Consider the following 20,234-nt stretch of genomic DNA (forward strand, 5'->3'; position numbering starts at 1 on the left):
AGTTCGCGGCACACTTGACATGAAGTCACCAGCTCGCTTAGTTCCTTACTGAGTCTGGGCCACCACACGGATGAATTTGCTCTTTCTCGACATTTCACTAGGCCCTGGTGCCCATCATGAATTTTCAGGAGAATTTCACCCCTCATTGCTCGCGGCACAACTATCCTGCTCCCTCTAAGAACAAGGCCATTATACTCTGATAGTTCAGATTTCACTTGAATGTACTCTCTTGCAGCCTCAGGTACACTGCTTAGGTGCTCAGGCCACCCAGTTCTTATGAGCTTTATGACAGACGCCAATTCAGCATCAATGGATGTAGCTGTTCTGATTTCATCCATCTTGCTTGGTGATGCAGGGATCCCCCCTACTACACTGGCCACATAACAAGCTACATCACTGTGTGTGTCCACGTCGCTACAGGCCAACGGACTACGTGACAGGGTGTCTGCAATGATTAGAGTTTTCCCAGGAGCATATTCTGCAATGGGGTTGAATCTCATGAGCCTCATGAGAAGACGCTGGCAACGTAAAGGTACATTGTCCAGACTGCGGTTGTTGATAAGTGGCACTAATGGCTTGTGATCTGTCACTAGTTTAAACTGCTCCAGCCCTGTGAGATATCTGTCAAATTTCTCACATGCCCACACGCCAGCCAAACTCTCCTTCTCTATTTGGGCATAGCGCGTTTCTGCTTCGCTAAGGCGTCTGGAGCAAAATGCCACAGGTTTCCACTGTTCTCCATGGAGCTGAAGGAGTACCCCTCCCAGTCCGTAACTGCTCGCGTCAGCCGACACAGCAGTTGGCTTGTTTACATCATAGTACGCGAGTACCGGTGCAGTCGTCAGCAGCTCCTTGATGTTCTCAAAAGCTGTTTGTTGTGCATGGTCCCACGTCCATGTGTTCTTGTTTCTTTTAAGGAGCTCATACAGTGGTTGTCCTACTGTTGAGAGGTTGGGAATGTATCTCCCTAGATAATTCACCATTCCCAATATTCTTTTCAACTCTTGCACATCTGCAGGTGGGGGTAGCTGCTGAATAGCTTTCACTTTGTCGGGGTCAGGGCGGATACCAGACTGATCAATGAGGTGTCCGAGGAATCGTAGCTCATTCTGCCTGATGGAGCACTTCTCGCGGTTGAGTTTCATACCAGCTGTCTCAATGCGCTGCATCACCATCTCCAGGCGACGATCGTGCTCCTCCATTGTAGCCGCATGAATCAGAATATCATCCATAAACACTTCGACACCCTCTAGCCCCTGCAGTGTCTCTTTCATCTTCCTTTGGAAGATTTCTGGTGCGCTGGTAATTCCGAACGGCAGCCGCTTAAAACTGAATCTTCCAAATGGTGTGATGAAAGTGGTGAGCTTACAGCTGTCTGGATGCAGTGGTATCTGGAAGAACCCACTGGCAGCATCGAGTGACGAAAATACAGTAGCTCCACTTAGTTTTGCTGTAATCTCTTCAGTAGTAGGCAACAAATACTGTTCTCTTTTTACAGCTTCGTTCAGCTTCTTAAGATCGACACATATACGGACTTTACCTGTGCTCTTCTTCAGGACTGGCACCATGGGTGCGCACCAGTCTGTGGGCTGTGTCACTCTTTCAATGATGCCATTTCTCTCCATCCTCTGGAGCTCTTCTTTGACCTTTTGCAACAAAGGGAATGGTACACGTCGTGCTGTGTGCACCGCAAAAGGCTTAGCATTGTCTTTTAGCTGAATTCTCACAGGTTCAGTCTTTAATGTCCCATGCTCACCAAATGCTTGTGAGTGTCCTTTACTGCACACCAATTCGTTCACTCTTTTCACCAGATTCATTTTCACTGAGAGTGGTCTGCTGAGCAGATTGCTTACTGTGCGTCCACGAATGACATATGCTGTGAGAGGATGGGTTTCTCCTTTATATGTCACAGTGCTCTGGACTTGACCTATGCACTCCAGTTCGCCACCTGGACTATCCAATGGAATTTTAGCAGTCTCTAGTGGTCTTTTGGGGAATAGTGAGTGGTAGGTCTCCTCACTAATGATGCTCACATCAGCCCCTGTGTCGATTTTAAAGTCAACAGGTGTGGAGCCCACCAGCAACTTTACAGTCCATTGCTCTGATGAACCCTCTGCTTTACTCACAGCTCCCAGAAAATATGACTGTTCTGCTTGCTCAGTCACCTCACTAACAGCTTTTCTGTTCCGACACACTCTAGCCCAATGTCCAATTTTGCTGCATGCATTGCATTTGGATTTTCTAGCTGGGCAGTTTTCATCTTTACTGTGCCTTTCTCGCCCACATTTTCCACACAGACCATCTTTTCCCCCTTTCGGCTTACCATAGAGCTTGGTGTATTTGCTGCGCTGCTTGTGAGTGATCTCGTGTATCACCCCTGCTGCCTCTCCCTGCATGCTGACCTGTGAAGCCACCTCTTCAGACTGCCTGACTGTCTCTATGGTCAGTGCTAGTGTCAGGTCCTTTATTAGCTGCAGCCTCCGTGATACATCTTTATCGAGAATTCCAACAACAATTCGGTCACGGATATTCTCGTCTCTGCTAGCGCCGAAGTCGCAATGTTCAGACAGTTCATACAGAGCTCTTATAAAAGTCTCGGCTTTCTCTCCCGGTCTTTGCACTCGCTGATGAAAGCACGCACGTTCGTGTATTACATTTCTCCGGGGCACAAAGTACTCGTCGAATTTCCCCAGCACCCGGTCAAAGTCATTACTGTGTCCCTCTTCCTCAAACGTGAACGAGCGGTAGACATTCTCTGACTCGCTCCCCATGGCATATATCAGGCAACTCACTTGCACGGCGCCATCCTCTTTATCTAATTTAGTGGCGGTTCTGTACCTCACAAAACGCTGCTTCCAATCCGGCCACTCACTCGGCTTGTCAAAAGAGAAGTTTATCGGAGGGTTGAACTTGGCCATAATCCGTTTACTTCTGACACCATGTAGAGGAATGAAACTCAAGCTTTACTTTGTTTTATGGATCTTTTTAATGGAGCAACTTCAGCCAGCAACAGCATACACTCTACTACGTTTGTTTATCTCCGCCCTCCCGATGCCCGCGCTCTCACTACCGTAAATAGCGCTAATATATGCACAGGCACATTTAACTACCATATATGACATCCGCTAACCCTACTTCTCTCCCTGATAATGTGGCTAACTTGCCGCTAACATAAGTAAGATAGCTAGCTCACTGCTAATGTTAGCTAGTTCTACACTAACCTTAGTTCTCTCCCCAGTATTGTTAGCTAGCTCGCGACTAATGTTAGCTAGTTCTACGCTAACCTTAGTTCTCTCCCCAGTATTGTTAGCTAGCTCGCGACTAATGTTAGCTAGTTCTACACTAACCTTAGTTTTCTCCCCAGTAATGTTAGCTAGCTCTATTTTAACCTTAGTTATTTCCCCAGTAACTTTAGCTAGCTCGCTGCTAATGTTAGCTAGCTCTACGCTAACCTTAGTTCTCTCCCTGGAAACTCGGCACTAAAGTTAGTATGTGATTTCCGGCACCGTCTAAAAGGTTGATACCTACAGCAAATTTAGAGTAAATTTATGATAATTTAAGACCTTAATTATCTAGATTTAAATTTAAGAAATGTAAATTTTTTAAGGACTTGCGGGAACCCTGGTATGTGTTTAGCATTACCTGGAGGTAGTGAAGACAGCGTAGATCACTGGGTTCTTGGGGTCTTTGGCAGTCATTATGAACACATCCTCTAAAAAAAGCCAGAACAGAGCAAACTGATTGTTTTCTAAACTCTTTTGGGTGTATATGGTTCAGAGGTGCACTATGTTTAATCTGAGTAAAATACTCACGGAGTTCATCAAAATGAGTGTCTATTCCATTGAGGCCCGGAACTGAACAGGTCAGCTTCGCCTTTAGAAATGTTGTCCATTTATTCACCAGACTCCTGTGTCCTCCCTGGTCATTCTGTATAAATCACATCCACACACATAACAATATACAGTAGAGTAAATATAGGAACGGATGTTATTTTGGATAAAATGTTAAATATGTAATTTGTGTTTAATTATCAGGAAATATGAAATAATACTGTATTATTATTATTATTATTATTATTATTATTATTGACATTATGTCAATATGCCCTTTTCTGAGTATATATATATATATATATATATATATATATATATATAAAGCTCAGACATTAATCAATGTGTAATAACTGCATTAATTGTATAGAAACAGATAGATGATTAGATTTCAGTTTTATTGTGCAATTGTCATGTATTTTCATATATTATAAAGGTCCTGGTGGCACAGCCAATACTAAAACAACTTGGCTCTAAGAAAAATCTAATTTTATTTAGTAACAAAAAAATCACTTAAGAAAAGATAATTTAATGTGCAAGCAAACTTCTAGATCTAAAACCATCTAATGCTGAAAAACTGAACTTTTGCTGTTCCAAACCTGGTTAGAGGATTTGGAAAAGATTAAATGTGTAACTCTGGGCCCTGCATAAGATTGCACTTGCTCGTTGCTATCTTACACCTCACCAACAGTCTATTTTCATGCCTTGTGCCTGAATCGTTAAAATATCAACAAAGCTTACGAATATATCTATGCCGATTGGCGTGGTGGTCCTTAAATGAAGTGTGTTTAGGCAATTTTTGGGCGTATTGCTATCTTGGCAACAGAAAACACAGATGTGCCACTGACTGAAAAAAGTTTCATATGTTGGATACGTCCAGGTAACTGCATTGTTTAAATAGTAATGCCCCAAATTAGTTGTTATGATAGCCAAGACACATTGACATGCCCCTAAATCAAGCTAAAAAGTGCACACATATAATGTAGCTTGCATATAGATCGTTAAAATAGTCTTTGTCTTAATTTATGATTAAATTTAGAGGATTTCAACTGCTGAAGCAAAAGAGTATATGATTGGCTCCTTTTCCACTTAAGCCGCACCTTATGTAAAGTTGGAATGGATGTACTCTTTAAAGAACCATATCTGACACAGAGTGGAACCATGTAATTAAGCAAAGAACCATTAAAAGTTCTCATTCTTACATTTACTGTCTTTACTAAAGACGTCTTCAAGATCATTTCAATGCACTCTCAGAATCCACCATGTCCCAATGCCCACCTCGTATACAAGTGTGTAAAAGTATTTGTGTCTGAGAAGGTGTGAAGGTGTAGAGGTGTGTGTATTGTTACCTTACACAGTTGTGCTATTCTGGAGATGGTGGCTTTGCCTGTGTGTTCTCCATCCATGGCGTTCTCTTTGAAGAACAGGAAGATCTTGTCGTCTTCTGGGTTATCGCTCTCGGGGATGAGGTAAATGCCAACGAACCTGGGGTCTGGCACGTAAACACACAAACATGGGAACTGCTCAGCAACGATCACTATAAAAATGCCATACTGGCAGAACCACACAAAGCTTTAAGCCGTGCAAATCTGGGCCTAAGCCGTTTTGACAGTTAAACCATATGGGAGTGATTGAACACTTCAATAACTCCATCTCAACTTTGACCAAAGGGGCCAAAATCCTGTCCGGCGCTTGAATATCAGCAGCTACGGGGGTTGCTCTCGCTCGAGCGTGACCGCAGGTCTCAGCGGCAGCGTAACGTGACCCCTCGCCCACGCTGGCGACACACGCACACGGCTACACGCAGTGCCGTGTTACACTGCACCGGCAGGATGTGGAGCTAACAGAGCGTAACGAGCGGCCCAGGCACTCGCTTACTGCTGGATTAGGGTGTGTGTGCATTTGAGTAAGTGAGTGTGTGTGAATGTGAGTGTGTGTGTGTGTGAATGTGTAAGTGGAGGGAATCCCTTGGTGGAGACCCACCCACCCATCCACCCATCCAACCTTTTCCAGACTTCCAGGCCTGCAGCATTCAATATGTTTAATGTTTTTTAAAGAGCCCTTCGTTTAGCGAGGCTTAGCGCAAACTTCACCTCAGTGAGCTTTCCGTATGCTATTAATGTGTTTAAAGGAGAGACCTGAATGAAAGAGCGAGAAGCTTCTTCAAAAGCCTCTTTTAAAAGGAGGAACAGCCATTATTGTATAGCTACTGAAAGCTTTGCGTGAAGTTTGTGAAGGGATTGTGTCTCTATTGATCAGGGCTCGGTAGAATAGCCATACTGCTAATCCTTCAAACAACATTGGCTCTTTTGTGAGGGACAGACGTCATTCAGACAGATACAATGAAGGTGAGATCTGATGTATCCCTGGCAACAGACGATAGGGATTAAGGTGCAAAGAATACCTTCATGAAAGCATCTTTTTCTACTCTGACTACATGGATGCATATACAGCGGCGATGGAGACCAAGGGCCTGGGCGGTCAAGGAGTGAAATAGGAACTGATCACAAGACCAGATCAGTGGGGGGATTAGCTTCATGGGAAAAAAGCAGCCCTCAGTCCTCAAGGCTGAAATTGACCTTTTGTGTCCGTTAAGACTCTTTTAGACGATTCACCAGAGGAAACACTCGACCGCCCAACCCCGCTGATCTCAACTGCAGACACTCAAAAAAAACACACATTCACACGCATTCACATTCAGATACCTGGATGTCTCCTCTCAATCATCAGTGCTCTTATAAACAGTTTACTCAAACAGAGGAGGCCTACCATTCAACCATCTGGAATCGTGCTGCTCCGTCCTGATTGGGTGCTGAGCTCCGAGAGTTCTGAAGATGGCAAAGTCACGCCCCATGAAGTCTGCCGAAGTTCCAGAGTAAAGTTCCCCATCTGTCAATAAGAGTAAAGCATTATGTCAGAACAAAGACAGCCATCAAACTAAAAGTCAAAAGAAAAGAGATCTTTCAGTGACCTACCAATCAGCAGAGAGGAGGACAGCATCTTCGGGTCATAGGGGCTTTTCCCACGACCGTTCTCGAAATGGGTGTCTAGCCTGAAAACGTTGTCCTGAAGGGGAAGATGACAAGAAGTCAAGAGCCAGAAGTGACAATAATACAATAACTAAATGATTTTAAAGACATCAGTTGTCTTTCTTTAAACCTTGGTCACATTAGATTATAAACAAACTGTATATCTCATACTTTCACCACAGGGTTTTAGCATTTTTTGAGGATATAATATTAAAAATGTTCACCCATAACAAAGTATGTACCAGGCTGATGCTTCTTATTTATTTTGTTCCAGTAGATAAATAGTGTACTTGTATGGGACATGTACTAGCATTAGAGCATAGCTGCTCAAATATTTTAAGGTGGAATGTAAAATTAAAAAGGAACTGCCTAATAAGAAGTCGGTTTTAGCTTTGTATGGTGGCAGCTGGAAATGTTTGCACACATTTGATCACAACTGAGTTGCTGACCAGTATATACTACAAGACTAGACTGTAAACCTAATTTTTTTTTTTTTACATAAAATTGGATATTTTCATTATAATTTGAATTGAAATTTGTATGTTGTATGTTCAAACTGAGATCTTTTAGTTGAACCAACTTATATTTAGTCTAGTATTTAGTTACCATTGACCACTTCCTTTTTTTGGGCTTTTTTGCACAATCTATTTGCATATTGAGTGTGCCCTCATCAGTGTGTAGTGATTCCCTCCAGGCCACCTTAGGTTAATTTGTAAATTACATAAACTGCATAGGCTACTAACTATATATTCTAAATTAAATCAAAAAGTAGACTAAATACAAATCTTTTTTTCGACTCGACTGTAAAGTTCACAGTAAAATTATTGTGCAAAGTAATTGATCTAACAAAAAAAGTTACTAATTTAGACATCATTATTTATAGTTTAAAGTCTAATAAACTAATTTAACGAATTAAAGTTTTTTAAAACAATTCTTTAAAAACAATTAGTTAACGAATTACAGCAAATTAAATTCAAAGTAAATTCAACTTATTCAGGCTTACAGTGCACGCTTAGAATCAGGTCAAAAAATTTCAAACATGTTCCAATCGGTCTTAACCACGATTGGGAGACCTCGCATACAAATGCAACTGCAGATAAATCTGCAGAACAAAGACTAGGCCAAAATCAGGGCAAATATAGTGTAGTGTATAACGATATATGTGTTAAATGGTGAAATAGGTTACTATGATTGTCATTATTAATCTCAAACAGTGTGATCAGTATAAAATAGCCTAAAGTTAGACTCAGTTGCCCATATGAAGAGAGAAGAACAAAGAAAACAACTTTAAAACTGCAAAACACTCCAGAAACTGCCAGAATGTCTTTCTTCAGCATTTCTTTCTTAGTTCATGCCCTCAATCTTGAACCAACCCCCTCCCGAACCCTCCCTCCTCCAAACAGCAGGCAGAAATAATTTGCAGAATAACACTCAGAAGAAGCATTAAAATTTCCCGCTATAGAACAGCCAACTCGTTCTCTATAGATGAAGCACCTCTTCACAACTAATGCAGGTCTTTTTTCCCTCTCTCTCATTTTGCACTTGGCTGCTCTGAAATCATTTACCGGGTATAAGCGGAAGCGTTAGCCTGAGATAATAGCCTTCGTCTAATTAATCTCCCTTTCTTACAGTGTCATTGTGAGTCTGTCCTGGAGGTGTTTTTACGTGAGGGTGGCGGCGTTGAGAAGAAGTGATTATAAAATACCTTGTTAAAAGTCTAATTGGTTTAAAAGTTATGCAGCTTCACAAGTTTTGTGTGTGTGTCTGTGTGCAGATGGTGCATGTGTCGGAGTGAGTGTGTGCTTGTGAGTGTTTTGTGAGTGTGTGTGTGTGTGTGAGCATACCTCTGCTCTTTTGCCAATCTCCAGGTAGGCACAGATGGGGTGGAAGGCTCCAGTGCCGCAGACGAATAGGTGCGTCTGGTTGTACGGCTGCAGCACCCGCACAAAGTTGGAACATTCTTTCTGAAAATCAAATCAAATCAAATTTATTTGTATAGCGCTTTTTACAACTGGTGTTGGCACAAAGCAGCTTTACAGAAACATGATCACAGGACAAAGAATCAGGCAAAACATTAAACATAGAAAATACAGAATACAGAACCCCCAGTGAGCGATGAGGCACAGGGAAAAACTCCCTCAGAGCTGCAGGAGGTAAAAGAAACCTTGGGAGGACCAAGACTTAAAGACATAAAAGGGGGGACCATCCTACCACTGGACAAACAGCTTTTAAATTAAACTTAAAAAGTATTTTATACTTCCACATAGGTTTTATATATTGTATAAATGACACACAACACAAAAGCATGAGACAAAGAGACACAAAGCTGCGAAGAGCTGCAGCCTAGTGAGATCTAATGTCATATTCAGTCATTTTACTCTGACTTACTAAACATCATGGGCCAGAAAATAATATTGTGTCCCATGACTTATGCCATCTCCATGCTTGTCTGTTTACAAGACAATTCTAGTCTGACACCACTGGTCACAGTCATTACCACAATCTGCGCAGTCACAAGAAATCACCTTATAACTTATACAGGTTCGGGTTTTGCAAAATGTAACCTGAGCTTTCAGCACTTTATGATGATTTTACATACTGCTATCCCATGAATTTTGGCCTTAAAATGTGTTCCCTTGTGTGAAAGTAACAGCATTTTTAGGATAAGGAGCAGGTTAAGGTTTAGAGTAAGGTACTTAACTTATTAGACATTAAGAGTAAGATAAAAGGATGTTTTAGACATGAATTTAAGACATAAGGTGATTTGATTATAAGGCGCATTAAGCGACACTACACTGGAAATTTGGCAGTGTTTAATCAACACAGTGTTAAATCAACACTGTTAGTGTTAAATTAACACTGAGAGTGTAAAGTTTAACACTAATAAGTGTTGATTTAACACTAACTGTGTTGATTTAACACTGCCTGTGTAGTAAGGATGCCTAGATCAAAGTGAGCAAGGGTGCCGCCATGTTTTCCTTCTAATGTCTATGTAAACAACACTGTAATACCTAAAAAAAAAAAAAAGCTCCCGTAAGCCAGGGCGCTATCAGCTAGCGGTTCATCCCATATACCTTGTTCTAACAAAGTAAACACCCAAACGACAGTCTAACGTACTCACCTCTGAACAGCAAAAGAGTTAGCGCTGCGGTTAGCAGCTAATGCTAATGCTGCTGCACCCAGCCTTAATGCTGGAGAAACTTCACTGAAAACTCACTGTATATATCACCGTACTTCAGTAGAGTGGAGTTACTGCTTCTAACAAAAACTGAATGGTAGAATTCATACATAAGTTAAAGGCGAACTTCCAGTAGTAATTCAACTCAGTGCTTCCAAAATCTGGTTTAAATTAACTGAATAACAACTTGCAACCAAATCTTGCAACCACCTAGGATACCTTAGCAACCACTTAACAAAAACTATAGCTAGTTTTACTCAGGCGAGTGTGTAGCAACGGCCTAGCAACTGGGAAGCACTTAAGCTGCATTTCTTGCCAATAAAAGTAAGATTTTACTCAGTAAGAATAATTATTAGCTTTGAGTTCTCTTGTGCATGCCACACTAAATCAAAAATTATAGTTGGAAACACTGACTGACATCATTGTTATCATCTGTTACATCACACAAAGCACACATCCTTCATTCTCACTGAGTGACTGAGTGAGGTTTAAGTGTACATTATAAGAACACACACACCCACACCCACACCCACACACACCCACACACACACACAGGCCCAGGCAATCTGCAACTCATGTATAGAACAGACTTTAAAAAGCTTCCTAACCCTAATATTTAAGCCTGAAGTGTCACTAAAATTCCCACAGAGTTCCCACAGAGCGTCTGATTACGATTCCACCTGCTGAATCCATCTCCGTCTCTCAGCTCACTCTCATTAGCACCGTGCGCGTGTGCGCGAGTGCGTGTGTGCGTGTGTATCTGGTTTTGCTGAGAGCTAAATCCGCAGCACATGTGGACGGTCCCTCTGCGGCGTACACGAGCGGGAGATGGAGGGCCGGTGTGCGTGATTGTTTAGACCGTGGATGGCCTCCAGCTTCATTTAATTAGCAGATATGTGAAGGACGGATTCAACAATAACAAGCGCTCATTACTTATTGCAAACATCCATTTAGCACAGAAAACACACACTCGCAGACAACCGGCCATGCTCTCCTGTATGCCCCACACACACATGCTTGCATTTACGCACACGGAGACACAAAGCCATACACACACTCCCACATACACACACCTTTCCGCAGCCATTAAGAAAACAAAGCCAGCCCATCTGTATAAACAGTGATGGTCAGGCTGAGTGTGTGCTGTGTTGAGGGATGGGGCAGGGATATCACTTAAAAATACACAGTAAAAGGTGTTGTGACCATTATTCTCTTTCTCTTTCTATCTCTCTCTCTCTCTCTTGCACGCTCTCGTTCTCTCTTTCGCGCTCTTTCTCTCTCTCTTTCTTTCACCCACACATGTACACAAACCTGGGTTATAGGAAATTAAACAGATAAGACAATGAAAACTGTAATATAATGCAACCAGGGGACTTAGGAAGAATTAGGACCAGATTCAGGGTTCATACACTTTTTAACCAATATTAAATTTCCATGATTTTTCCAAACTTTTCCATGCCTACAAGGCAAAAATCAACTAAAACTATAATTAAAATTGATTATAGTAGTAGTATATATATAGTATGAATCAGATAAAATGTTGACACACAATCTTTAATAATAAAGACTGTGTCAGATCCTGAAAGCTCCAGTGTGTGGGGCTAAATTACTGAATTAACTCTGAGCGGATGTATTTGTAGCTCAAAATAGATTTTCTCCATCGATAAACTGAAACACAAAGACTTGTAGACCAAACTTCCATGACTTTTCCAAAACTTCCTGGGTATTTTTATGTTTCCAAAACTTATCCAGGGTTAGGGTAAGGTAATTAATTTATTAGACGTTAAGAGTAGGATTTAGACTACTGTATATATTTTGCACTATAAGACACACCTTATTATAAAGCGCACTCAATCAATAAACGTCTATTTTCTGTTTTGTTTTTTTCTTACATAATAAGGCACACTGGATTATTAAGCACATTTTAAGAGATACTATAAGGAACTTCTAATTCAGCCGGTCTCGCCACTGGGTGGTGGTAAGAAGGTAGCTAACTAAGTTAAGTAAAGCTAAGCTTAGTAAACAAAACTGTAATAAAAAAGACTATCTTTTAAAATAAAACGAGCACTAGATATTACCCTACACAGATTTCTATTCTGAAAACTGTGTTTATTTGGGTGAGTAAAGCACTTCTGTTTATTTACAGTAAGTTTAGATTCAGAAATTTCTCTAGCACAAGCCTGGAGCATTAGCATTAGTGGCTAACCACCCTCAACTACACTGAGGGACCCTGAGTGCTCTGGTAAGTCAGGGCGATTATATTTAGAGGTTTATCTGACGTAGCTTGTTTTAACATGGTAAATACGCAGGCTACAGTCTGATATAGTCACCTCTGAATGAGCAAATACCGGCTAATGCTAATGCTACTCCAGCCCTGGTGCTGGAGAACTAAATGAATCTCCTTTATAACACTGTACTTCAGTAGTTAATGCAGGGAAACCACTAAAATATGAGTCAATGTAGTGTTAGGAGTCTTGCCTAAGGACCCCTGGTGTAGCATTGTAACTTTTACTGTTGTTCTGTGTTGTAGGTCATAGCAGCAAGTTACCATTTTTTGTGTGACTTCATGCTGACTGAGAACTGCAATGTACTCTCTTTGCTGGACTTATTTAATTTTCTTTAATAAAAAGTAGATTTATTACATTTAAGCTTATTTGTTTTAACTCTGCAAAATACTTCATGTTAGCATTGATTCAAATTGAGAGTTGAGAGCAGTTTGCTCTACATGGGATTAGAGTCTTAACTCAACCACAAGAGTTCAGTTGAGCATTAGTAAGGTCAGAATGTAGCGATGACCGCAGAACACCAGTGCTAATAGGGGCTTTATGTGTTTTGCGACAGGTGGGGGGAAGTCTACAGCCAGTTGACATAAATCTGTATTAGTGGTGTAGCCTTCCCTCAACCCCTCACCACTTAGAGCCCTTATTAGTACAACAGGGCTAAGCACAAGGCCAAAAGTCACCAAACCACTGCCTTCATTCATTATATAACATAACCTCAAGAGTGTAGTAGTGATTATACCATACCATGGTTAACAAGAAAATTCACATCCACATTCAATCCTAGTCCTGGAGCCCACTGCCCTGCACATTTAGTGTTTTCCCTGCTCATAACACACCATTTTTAAACTAATACGCTCATTAACATTTTCTTCAAGGGTTACAATGGGTGTGTTAATGCAGGGAAAACACTAAAATGTAGGTTACAAAAATATACTTTTTTTAAATTATCCATTTTAGATGCCTCATAGAAGCTCAAAAACATTCAACTTTCAACATTCAATTAACATTCAACTGAATGTATAATATATGCCACTTAACGCTTAGTTCAGTGTAAATTATTCTATATACAAACCTAAAACCTTAACCTAAATCTTAACCCTAACTTAAAACTTAAATCTAACCCTAAATATAACACTGAACTATTAAGAATAGGGTTCGGGTTAGAGTTGGATGTAGTGTGTTGGGTTTCATTCAATAGAGAATAATTTACTTTCACCTTAGAATTCAGTTGCTTTTAATATACATGCAGCTGAATGTTAGTTAAATGTTATTTGAGCATCTATAACCCTGTGTTCACACTGGAACGCGACGAGTCGCTTGTGTTGCTCTGCGTTTGTTGCTTGTGGGCGTGGACGTGGGTCCACTCCGTTCAACAGAATGAACACGGAAAAAAACTAGAAATTCAGAGAACAGAAGCTTGAGGATGTCGGATCGCCTTGTATGTGATAGGTCCAAAGAAAAGCTAGAAGCCAATCAGGTTAGAAAGTTGCTTCATCGCGTCATAATTCATTTGGATAAAATCTCCGTGTCGCTTGTCGCTCTGTCGCTTTGTCACTTGTTGCCTCTCGCGTGTCGCAACAACAAATCGCACCCTGCCGTAGAAAATGAATGGTCACCTGTCGCTTTGTCACTTTCCAGTGTAAACGCAGCGTAAGGCTACTATAATGGAGCACCCAAATAAAGTTATACCAAATAAGAGCTTGTTTCTCAGATAAAAAGCGTGATTTTGGCTGTAACGCAAAACTGTGCTAAACTGAGGGGCAGGCTGTCTGCAGCTATGTTTACAAGTAGGTGCCCAGCCATGTGGAGGCCATGCAGTTATCTTGTGTTTACCCCCGCTCCCCACCCCCCTCCCCCTTGTGCTTCTCAGGCAGCAGCAGTCTGTCACTCACACAGACACAGAGATTGCGCTGTTCACTCAGAAAAATACAACACTGTGTATCTACTTCTTGTGTCAAGAATCAAAACATGGCAACATGACGTGTTTGATTTAATTGCCTTAAGTGACATCGCACATCCTGCAATGTAACTATTGCGCATGCACACATCGTGATGACAATGCTTAAATGATATATCGTGCAGCCCTAATATATATGCACGGAAATGGTCTGGGTTCTCTCTCTCTTTTTCTATGTTTCTCTCGTTTCCATTCAGTCCTGCCAAAAAGCACTAAGCCGTTCTGCTTGTTATTGTAATTCACTGAAAAAAGCTTAATGCAGTCTTTTAGTCAAATGGAGTTGAACCTGTGCCTCCCTTATTTGCACAGACGTGAAGCATGTGTCAGTTACAACTGAACACCACTAATTTATCTCTGTTACACCGAGCCGTGTAAATGTGTGTACACTCCTAACCGGATCATTCTGCGCACATTATAAAACTTTATTTCTGCCAGGTGCTGATGGACGTGTTTGAACTTCCACGGCGTTGTTATTGTTTGAGGGGTTCTGGCGGCTCTGCGTGTGCCAGACAGGCCTCTGGGCTGGGTCAGGCTGCTGAACGGCTCTACTGAGGCACCCCGCCGATCAACCGCACACCCCACACACACACAGATACAGCTACTGTCTATAATTAATCTGTGATCACTCTGTAATTACAACTGTATAGCATGTCTGACTTCACCGGGGGGAAACATGACTTTGATGGGAATAGTTTAGTAAAGTGTCACAAGCATTTCAGCGCAGTATTAGCATTAACAGCATACAGTGTACATTAACTTATAGCTGCATGAACTTGTGCTTAAACAACAGTAGAAGGTGACGCTGAAGCTTTATGAAGGCTGTATAAGTTAACCCTTAGTTATCCAGAGTTGTTAACTCTTACTGATGCTGTTTTACTATGTGATTTAAATGTAAATATATAAATATATACATTAAGTTATATATAATACAGACAGACAGACAGACAGACAGATAGATAGATAGATTATTTATCCATCCCAAAGAAAATGTAGGCATCCAGAAGCAGCAACACAATAAAATAAGAAACATAATCAAACATAAATTAAAACACAGAATATCATTATCATCATCTCACACAGTGATCAAAATTCGTTTGACCACCAGTGTACATACATTTGGCAATAATCTTATCTGAATGTAGATAGATGGATGGATGGTGGATGGATGGATGGATGGATGGATGGATGAATGGATTGTGATGGCAAATCAGCAAACCTGGCCTGTCCTAACTTTGTGAGGTGCCCAAGCTTTTGAGCAGGCCACACACTGATGATGTAGATTTGAAAAAAAAAATTATATATAACACAGTGTAACTGGACACAAATTTGTATCAGCTAAACATTCAAAATATGCTCTGACAGAGAACTGAAACCCTGGTCTCTCGAACTCAAACGGTGTCATATATATATATATATATATAATCTGTGGAATGACTGAGGATAGAACTTATGATCTCCTTGTAATTAAGGCTGCACTTAGACAGGTGGGCCACCCAGCCGCAATACGGGCAAAAACGGTTCTGTTAAAAAAAAGTAGATGTTGACTTTGGTTAGTGTCTAAGCTTTAGGCTGACCAATCTTATTTTCATTTTATTATTAGAACAGTATGGTTTGTGGTTTGTTGCTTGGTAACACTACTTTTATCTGCTGAAAAATGTTAAAAATACATTTGAAGAATCTGTGATGATTCCTGTCTTCTGTCTTCTGTCATAGGAACATCTGAATGTCGCAAAATAAGAAACTGGGCATTTGCACAGTTGGGAGTACTTTCTCTCACCTTCATCCCTGAGCCAAATGGCAGAACAGAGAGATGAATGAGTGCAGGGCTCGGCTGTGTCCTAATAAAACATTCTCACTCACTCCTGAACTCATTTCAACAACTCGCTCTCCAGCACAAACACTGTTCCTGCATGCAATACCTATACTGTGGCCTGGCTGGGTCTGGTGCTTTTGGGCTGCGGTGTGTGTGTGTGTGTGTGTAAGTGTGTGTGTGGGTTCTGTGTATGTAAACTCACTAGCCTGTAGCTATTTGATTGGATGGGATGAGAAATGCATGTAAGGGCTGTATTTTCATTAGGCTGATGGTTAACTGGGAAATGTGAGTGTGTGTTTGAGTGTGTGTGTGTGTGTGTGTGTGTGTGTGACAGGTGGTGTGTGTTATCACTGATGATCCTACTCCCCTTTACCCCTCATCTAACTACAGGGAAGCCAGCCGTGAAATTACCATCAGATACCACACATGCACGCACACACATACAAACACACACCACACATGCACACATATACTGTATAACCACACACACACACACACACACACACACACAGAACCAGGCCCAGAAATACAGAATGCATATAGAAAGAAACAGAGAGAGAGAGAGAACAGAGAAAGAGAGAGAGAGAATGCTAGTTTTTTTGGCTTGGATAAATAAACAGTCTCTGATCTAGGCTAGGCCTCAGAGTTCTTGCTCTGCTGCCAAGCACTGCACTCTGGGTAAATAAACTTCCAGCAGGAGCGAGAGAGCGCTCACGGGCAGCTGGAGCACCCGTTACTCCAGAACTATTCAGGAGTTTGGGAATCCCTGGCCAAATAATGCATGTTTCAGATTTCCTAACAATGTAAGCTATATACTGCATGTTCTATATAGAACACACTTTTTCAAAATGTACAACAATTGATTATTATATTTGTTTAACATATTGTAAATGCATAAAACATAAAATAAATCATTTACAGTTTCTGTATGGTTGTGGTGCATTTCTTAAACCCTGCACAAGGTGCGTCATGATGCTTTTTGCTATCTTACACCCCTTTAACAGTCTATTTTCATGCCTTGTGCTGGTAAAATAGCATCAGAGTTTATGAATAAATCTACACTGAGGGTGAGGTGAGGTAAATTTCTGGCCTGTTCATATTTTGGCGGTGGAAAACACAGGAGCTCCACTGACTGAAATAAACCTAGACAACAATCAGTAGTCAGAGTTCATTCCTATAGGTGCACCCAGTGTGCTGTACACCTAAACCTGATCAACTTAGATCATAAAAAGAAGGAAAACACGATAGGTAAGAAGTGGTGTGTCCAAACTTTGACTGGTACTGAATTAACAAGGTCAAACTTGCTTTGTAAATCAGGCCTGACGCATGTCACTATAATTGTGTAAAAAATATAAAATGTTTTGTATGTAATGTAATAATTCTAATTAGTTATTTTCATGCAAAGCAACTTAGTGTGTTACTACATTGTTATCATATTATATTTAATGCCATAGCAATCACTTTATTTGCCACACTGTATAACCCATCTTGTCTACACTTGGGAACATCCTAGCAACCACTTTGGATTCAATAGCAACCAGCGAACACTTTTGTAGCAACACCATACCGACCACTTAGCAACATTTTAGCAACAACCGGGATACAGTATAGAGACCACCTAGCAACACCATGGCAACCTCCAGGAGACAACCTTACAAAGACTCTGCAACACTGTTTTAGCTGTGTAATCATCCTGCAATTCTGAACTAGCATTTGGAGAAAAATGCTAAGTGCTGAAACCTAATTCATAAAAAGTATTCCCTACCAACTGTTAAGGAGGAAAATACACAATACCAGTAATGCAGACATTAAACAATCAATTCCAATTGCAAGAACTGCAACTGTATGACATTAACATTAAAAAGCTGTGATTCATGTCAAAGGAGGTGTTGCTATGTACAATGATAATTTACAATTTCTCATTTAATATAATAATACTTTATCTTAGTTTTTACTTCTTTTCTGTTGCAAAAAAAACTAAACCTAATTTATTTTCACACAGATTAGATGTCTGCTTTTTATTTATTTTTATCTCTGTGTGCAGCATTTGTTGTGTAACACTCAAAATCCGGTAAAACACAGAACATGCCAGTAACTGCCATCTTATTGCAGAAAGTGATGTCACTGTTGTAAATCACAGCCTCTGCTGTAGAACAGCTGCAGTTTTACTCTGTGAGAAATGCCAGACAGAGCTTTGTAATGCAGTGTGAGGAACTGGAAGCAGAATTTTAAACATGCAGCGGCCCACCCGTACAAAAAAAAAATCTACATGTGGTTTTACATGTGAACTGGTCGAATGCATGTTCAGACTATAATATTTTAACACATTGTGACAGATGTCATATACATATTTTATATATTTTAAAAATCTGGCTAAAAAACTATAAAATAAATAAAATATTTTCTATATGAAAAAAATGACAAAAAATTGTGTCATAAAACATCCCATTTACATCTATTCATCTTTGCTGCATAAAGCATGGAGAGCTAAAATTGTTTCTTTAAAGAGACAACTTCAGTCAACCAATCAGAACAGGGACAGTTTCCATATATTTATGACTATATTTTAGGCACAGTAATAAAACAGTGTTTTAATTGTTTTAACTGGCATAAAGAAAGGTGTAATCTCAAAATGTTATTTACACACATGTTGCTTTTGCACATAATGCCCTACTTATTAAAGCTTTTGAAAGAAAAGTGTAGGACATAAAGCCTTTCATACTGGAATACAACTACAGGGGTTGGACAATGAAAATGGACTGAAAATCTGTTTTTAAACCCCAATAATTTATTGTGGTGACGGACAGTTCTGGTGGAAACAGGAGAGTTGAGGTGCAGATTGAATTCTGCTGTGATTTTATCAGCCGTGGTTTTATGTTTTTTGGATACAATCCGGGTTATCACCTGAACATCCCTTTCAGACAGCTTCCTCTTACAGCGTCCACAGTTAATCCTGTTGGATGTGGTTGGTCCTTCTTGGTGATATGCTGACATACCTGCATACCGTGGCTCTTGATACATCACAAAGACTTGCTGTCTTGGTCACAGATGCGCCAGCAAGACGTGCACCAACAATTTGTCCTCTTGTAACCCATAATGTTGTGTGCATTGCAATATTTTGAGCAGAACTGTGCTCTTACCCTGCTAATTGAACCTTCACACTCTGCTCTTACTGGTGTAATGTGCAATTAATGAAGATTGGCCACCAGGCTGATTCAATTTAGCCATGAAACCTCCCATACTAAAATGACAGGTGTTTCAGTTTCATTGTACAACCCCTGTAGGTTAAAATAAATAAATGACTGAATAAGCTTGTACACACCCCGAGGTCTTTTCCTGCCCACTTGCACTCGTCCCGTTTCGAAGGTGTAGCGGGCCAGGCAATCTGTAGAAGAGAGAGAGAGAGAGAGAGTGTTAATGTGTGAATGACTAACACAAAGAACTGCAAATGACTGACTGCAGCTCCACATGAGGCAGACTGTAAAATAATTAAAGATCAGTATCTGCCATCCTTCTGCTGCTGCCATCTGTGGCAAATAAAGCAAGAATGAACGAGAGACGCCACTCATCCCATCACCACACGCATATATATATATATATATATATATATATACGCACACACTCATATATACGAAACACTCTTATATACAACACACACTCATATAGCTACAACACTGAGGATGTTAGCTCACATGTTGCAACAGTGCAATGTTATATGATCTGAAATAGGATAGGATGAAGACTGGATGAAGTACGTTTTATGTATTATACGTATTATAGTTCTGTTATGATGAAACTGGCACTCATCAGGACCATCTCTTAAAAGGAAGAGCAAGCGTTTCCTCGGTTACACAGGATAAATTCATCAGAGTTACCAGCCTCAGAAACTTTTAAGTTACTACATGACTTTTATGTGTTCCTTCATAGTCTGGATGACTTTAGTATTCATTTACAATGTAGGGAGAAGAATATATAATAATAAAAACATAAAATAAGACTATTAACTGGTTCTGTATTGTTACAGCTATAAAGTGGCACAACTGTCTAACTGTCTAAGTATTTTTTTTATATATATTCATAAACATATATTACAAACAATTTGTCAGCTGAGTCTTATAGCAGGGCTGTGAGTTTGTATGTATGTT

General features: G+C 40.4%; 1 protein-coding gene across 1 annotated transcript in view; it reads right to left on the minus strand.

The window, feature by feature from the left end:
- The window catches only part of sema3aa (sema domain, immunoglobulin domain (Ig), short basic domain, secreted, (semaphorin) 3Aa), a 65,355-nt gene that overhangs the window by 15,736 nt on the left and 29,385 nt on the right, over nt 1-20,234 (minus strand). Inside the window, exons 3-9 of the mRNA XM_007252404.4 lie at nt 19,412-19,474; nt 8,704-8,823; nt 6,806-6,896; nt 6,600-6,719; nt 5,180-5,322; nt 3,813-3,927; nt 3,643-3,712 (exon numbers count right to left, since the gene is read on the minus strand). Of these exons, the coding sequence (XP_007252466.1) occupies nt 3,643-3,712; nt 3,813-3,927; nt 5,180-5,322; nt 6,600-6,719; nt 6,806-6,896; nt 8,704-8,823; nt 19,412-19,474 (722 nt within the window). The remainder of the gene's footprint in view (nt 1-3,642; nt 3,713-3,812; nt 3,928-5,179; nt 5,323-6,599; nt 6,720-6,805; nt 6,897-8,703; nt 8,824-19,411; nt 19,475-20,234) is intronic.

The sequence above is a fragment of the Astyanax mexicanus genome, chromosome 2 (assembly GCF_023375975.1).
Source record: "Astyanax mexicanus isolate ESR-SI-001 chromosome 2, AstMex3_surface, whole genome shotgun sequence".
Taxonomy (NCBI): Eukaryota; Metazoa; Chordata; class Actinopteri; order Characiformes; family Acestrorhamphidae; genus Astyanax; species Astyanax mexicanus.